General features: G+C 42.1%; 1 protein-coding gene across 1 annotated transcript; it reads left to right on the top strand.

Annotated features, from left to right (window-relative positions):
• Positions 1 to 1,784: 1,784 nt before the first annotated feature.
• LOC148916923 (uncharacterized) lies at positions 1,785 to 2,722 on the top strand. The gene is made up of 2 exons (XM_089052323.1): positions 1,785 to 2,264; positions 2,402 to 2,722. Exons 1-2 carry the CDS (start codon positions 1,785 to 1,787, stop codon positions 2,720 to 2,722), a joined length of 801 nt encoding a protein of 266 aa, XP_088908449.1.
• Positions 2,723 to 5,091: the final 2,369 nt, after the last annotated feature.

Genomic DNA, 5,091 nt, shown 5'->3' with positions numbered 1-5,091 from the left:
AATCATTCGGATCAAAGGTCATATGATCAGTGGCTCCAGAATCAATTATCCAACCAGTAGTATCTCGTATATCAGAAGTATGAAATGCATAACCGCAGCGATTACCGAGACATCCGAAGCGCAGGACTATCGGTAGGGTCTACTGCGGGAATAAGGCTAATTGGGGTTCGGTAGAGACAAGAGCGACATGGCGGAATTACTAGCGTTTCTCGAGCTTATGAGCGGAGGTCCTCCCACCAATCGGGATAACCGTTCAGCTTAAAAGCAGTGTCACGAGTATGTTTAGGATTGCCAGTCGTGCAACCACTTCCATCATCGGAGCCTTGGGACGGGAAGGTGGGATAGTTTTAGGAGGTGGCGCACCAGCAGCAGTAGCATATGATTGGATCGAAGGTGGGCTGGAGTAGAGGAATTATGGGGCTGTCCGCACGAGTAGGGGGACTGAGCGAGGCGCATTCTTCGCCGCTAAGCCGGCGCCAGTGGGTGCAGATGAACCCATCATCACTGCTTGTCGAACATCTTCACGGCAAACATAGGCATAAGCTTGGTCTACAGTAGGGAATGGAGTCATGTGAAGAACATCACTTCGAGCCTTATCAAGACGATCATCAAGGTCATCCAAAAATATGTAAACTCGATCTTCCTGTAGAATATCATTATACCGCTTGATATCATTTTCATACTCCATCATATTTGGACGACGGAAATCAATTTCTCTCCATAAGCTTTGAAGAGTATTGTAATAAGTTTCAATAGAGCCGCCAGTTTGTCGCATACGGAGACTCGTCGTTTGATCATAAACCTGAGAGGTGTCAGTGCCATCATAGTAAGTTGTGGCAATTGCATCCCACACCGCTTTTGCCGTCGGAAAACGAATGAAATTGCCAATCAAGCTCTGCTCTAGAGAATTGATGAGCCATCCCTTTACAATAGAGTTCTCGGTGGGCCAGCGAGGAAACGTTGGAGCGGTCAAAGGAGGTTGTGGAAGATCACCATTAATATATCCCAATTTGTCTTTGCCGGAGATATACAACTCTACAACTTGGGACCATAGGGCATAGTTGGTGCCATCCAACTTTATGCCAATCTGTGCAGCGGAAGCTTCATAGGTAATCATCGTCGGAATCGTTGTCTGATTCGGGTTCAAGATCGACGTCGATTCGAGGTTGGGGTCGTCGTCGAGTCGAGGTCGGGGTCGTCTTGGTAGGATCCTGAGTTAGGATCAAGTTCGAGGTCTGAGTTTGCATCTGCATTAGTTGAGCCACCTGGGCACTTAACTCGGCTATGGTTGGTTGAGAAGGAAAGGAGGAAGCAGTTGTGCTACCGCCATGAGGATTAGAAGAATCATCCTCCCCCATGGTAGCGGCTAGGGTTTAGAAACTAGAGTCAGCAATCCCAAGATCGCCGCTCTGATACCATGCTAAAATATGAGAACTATGATAGAATATTTGTTTGTGGGAATTTTCTGTTTATTCTTCTCCTTGTAAGAGGTCATATTTATAATACAACAAAACCTGAATGGGCAAGTAAATAATAGATTCCTAAATCTATTTACAGTAGGAAATCAGGAATTAAAGTAAATCAATTACAATTATAATAGGAATCCTTGGTGTGTAAGGAAAGTAAGTCAATATCCACAAATCACGCCAACATATTTAGGATGAAAGCTTACAGGGCAAAGGCGAGTCGCTTCGAATCATTGAAGGATCAGTTCCTGAGCAATATGCCATGCTCTGGGATTATTGCCATGAGCTGGAAGACAAAACCCTGGCTCTACAACAAAGATGCAGTGTGAGTTTGTTGATGGTGAAACTGTTTTCAAGCGTTTGTACATTTTTTTAGAACCATTAAAGAGAGGGTTTAAGATGAACTGTAGGCCTTTTATTAGGTTAGATGCCTGCCATTTAAAAGGGGTTTATGGTGGACAGTTGCTCACAGCAGTTGGGATCGATCTCAATAACGAGACTTGGGTGCTAGCAGATGCTGTGGTTGAGATGGAAACAAGGGAGTCATGGACATGGTTCAATGATCTGTTGGCCAATGATGTGGACATTGTTAATTCCCATGGATGGGCATTTATATCTGACAAGCAAAAAGGACTACCTGGTGCATTTGAAGACATTGTGCCTAATGTTGAGACAAGATTATGTGTGAGGCACCTTTGGAATAACTTCAACAAAACGTATAAAGGTAAAGTATTGAGGGATCAGTTATGGACATGTGCTAGAGCCACCAATGTGCCTTGCTTTAACTATCAAATTGAAGTAATGAAGAGCTTAGATAGCAATGCATAGGAGTGGCTTGCTGAGAAGCCACCAACACAATGGACTAAGTCTCATTTCAAAACACATATTAAGTGTGATATGCTGCAGAATAACTTGTGTGAAAGTTTCAACAATAGTATCAAGACAGCAAGGGACAAGCCAATTATCACATTGCTAGAGATGATCAGGTGCTTGTTGATGAGAAGGATCCAGTGGAGGAGGGACAAGATGAGCAGTTGGCCTCATCAAATATGCAAGAACATTTTGACCATGTGCAGAAAAAGTTAGAAGCATGTAATTGTACTGTGCAGTGGTATGACTTTCCTAAATATCAAGTGGACACAGGAATAGGTGACCAATATGTGGTGGATTTGGATAATCACACTTGTTCTTGCAGAAAGTGGGACTTGTCAGACATTCCTTGTGCTCATGAAATTGCTGCCATACATTACAAATGAGGAAAAGCTGTGGAGGATTATGTGCATTCATACTACAGCAAGGACAATTACATGGCCCTCTATAACAATCTAATTATGCCAATTAATGGATCACAGCTATGGGAGAAGACCAACCAGACAGCAATAAAGCCACCAGCCTACACTAGACAACCTGAAAGACCTAGAAAGGTGAGGATAAAAGGAGCTGGAGAGAGAATAGATAAGTCTGGGAAAAAATGGTTGGGAAGACAAGGAATGCAAATGAGGTGTAGTATTTGTGGCTCAACTGGCCATAACAAAACCACTCACCATCGGAATCTACCTCAAAAGGAAAAACCCCTATCAAGAGGTAAAGGAAGACCAAGAAAAATATCTACCCAAGATCCTGCAGTTGTTGTTGTGAGTGCATCATTTTTATTGCAAGGCTATTGATGAAATGTTCTGTTGTTTCTTCCAATAGAAAATCTATTTTATTGTTTAAAGCTGAAAGTGTTTTTTTATCTGTAGGATGAAGCAAAAGTAGCTGCAAGAGTTAGGAGAAAGTTTGCATATGCAAGGGCAAAGGCTGCTTCTGCTGCGAAGAAGGCTGCACTAAATGCTTCCTGGCCAAATGCAGCTGAAACTACTGGAATAGGATTGAGAGCATCCAAGAGACAGAGAACATAGGCTCTTAGTTCTTAGTTTATGCAAATTCCATTTTATTTTGAACTAGTACAAGTTCTGGTTTTGTGATGTGGCCTGATAAGTTTACTTTTGGTAGCTGTTTTATTGTATTCCAGATTAGGTGCTCATGTTCATTTTGTAAATTTGAGCTGCAAAGGTTGGAAAAGTATGTACGTATTTTGAACTCAAAATATAATGGAATTTGCCTTCAAGCAATTGCTCAATTGGAAATTGCCCAACAATTGTGCATACATAAACAGTCTGCATTTCCAAATTGCATAATAATTGTTCATACATAGACATCTTTCATACAACTTCACATGGGAAATGTGAAGCTCAAATTTGATTTTCCAAAGCACTTTGATTTTCCAAAATGTCCCATAAATGGCCACAAAAAACATCACGCAAGTCTTCTAAGATCTAGACCCTAAAATGTATGTGCTAATTTCACATTCTTGGCAGATCCAGAGTCTTTCCATTCCAATACTAGCATTCCCAACAACACAATACAAAAAATCCAAGAACCCAAAACACTTGCTCGTAGAAATCTTTGTGCTTTCAAGGCAGCTCTAACCTCTCTTTTCAATTTTTGGTTTTCCTCTTCTTCCTTACGTAATTGTTTCAATAGTCCAGATATCACAATCATGGACCTTTCGCAAACTTGTGGATCATACCATTCAAAGAATGCACATCCTTTTCTTACCCCATAATCGGATTAGCCCCAAAATCTTCTCCTAGGGTTGTTGTCAGTACACAACGTGGTCAGACGACATTGATTGCCACAGTGACCTCGTCGACATCGTCGTCTTTGTCTTCTTCGAATTGGAACCTGGGCATCCATTTATGTCGATTTGGGGCTTAGGTCTGAATGGGGGCTTAGATATGGAACTTGATTTGGGGGTTTTCTATTTTTCTTTTTTGAATTAGAGTAAACCACGTGTTGTTTTGGGCGCAAAACCTGGGGACCTGATGTAATAACCCAAACCTTAATTATTATTTAATTATTAAACTATTAAGAGGAAAGGACAATTTCGCCCTTGGACTAATTTATTAAAGGAAAAGTTGACTTTTTGACTGAAGAAGAATTTGGGAATTTGGTTTGCAACGTTACGAAGAGCGCGACGAAATGAGTCCGTAGACACGTATTGGGCTCGAAATGGAGTTATAACGAATAAAATACGATCAAAATACATAGAGGGGCAAAATGGTAAGTTGCAAAGCCAGAATTTTAACCCTCCTTTCTCTCTCCTGTCACGCAGAACCCTTCCCCCTTCGAAATTTTGCTCCAGCCGAACCTTCAAACCTCCATAGCCACCTCGTCCAACCACCCCAGCCCTTGCCGCCAATGCCAAAAGGACAAGCTCGGTTCCGCCTTGAAACCCCGACCACTTTCCACCGCCACCGCCGTGAAAAAAAAAACTCAAGGAAAGTCGCGGTTTTGACAGAACTTCCAAGCTTTCGATCTCCGTCATTCGGCCACCAAATCGGACGAGTAAGGTATGATTTTCTAGCTATTTTCCTTGACTTAGCTGCTGATTGGGTAGGATTTCAGAAATTTCTAGCGTAGATGCCTTGATTTTCGATTTAGGTTTCAGGCGGTTTTGAGAGTGCGATTCCGGCCACTTTTCGAGGTAGGTCCAAGAATAAAAGTTGTTCCAAATAGGGTGTTACACCCAGGATAGGAGTCTTGAATCGTAATTCTGAGTTTTTCCGACGAAGCTTTATCA

The sequence above is a fragment of the Prunus mume genome, linkage group LG5 (genome assembly GCF_029339155.1).
Source record: "Prunus mume cultivar Tortuosa linkage group LG5, ASM2933915v1, whole genome shotgun sequence".
NCBI lineage: Eukaryota > Viridiplantae > Streptophyta > Magnoliopsida > Rosales > Rosaceae > Prunus > Prunus mume.
The sequence above is the reverse complement of the archived record's forward strand: the minus strand, read 5'-3'. Positions and strand labels throughout refer to the sequence as shown.

What these genes read in the sequence shown, in the direction of transcription:
- LOC148916923 (XM_089052323.1), top strand. Translation starts at nt 1,785, where the DNA reads ATGCAGTGTGAGTTTGTTGATGGTGAAACTGTTTTCAAGCGTTTGTAC. An exon ending in GCTTTAACTATCAAATTGAA is followed by an intron (nt 2,265 to 2,401) that starts GTAATGAAGAGC and finishes TTTCAACAATAG; the next exon opens with TATCAAGACAGCAAGGGACA.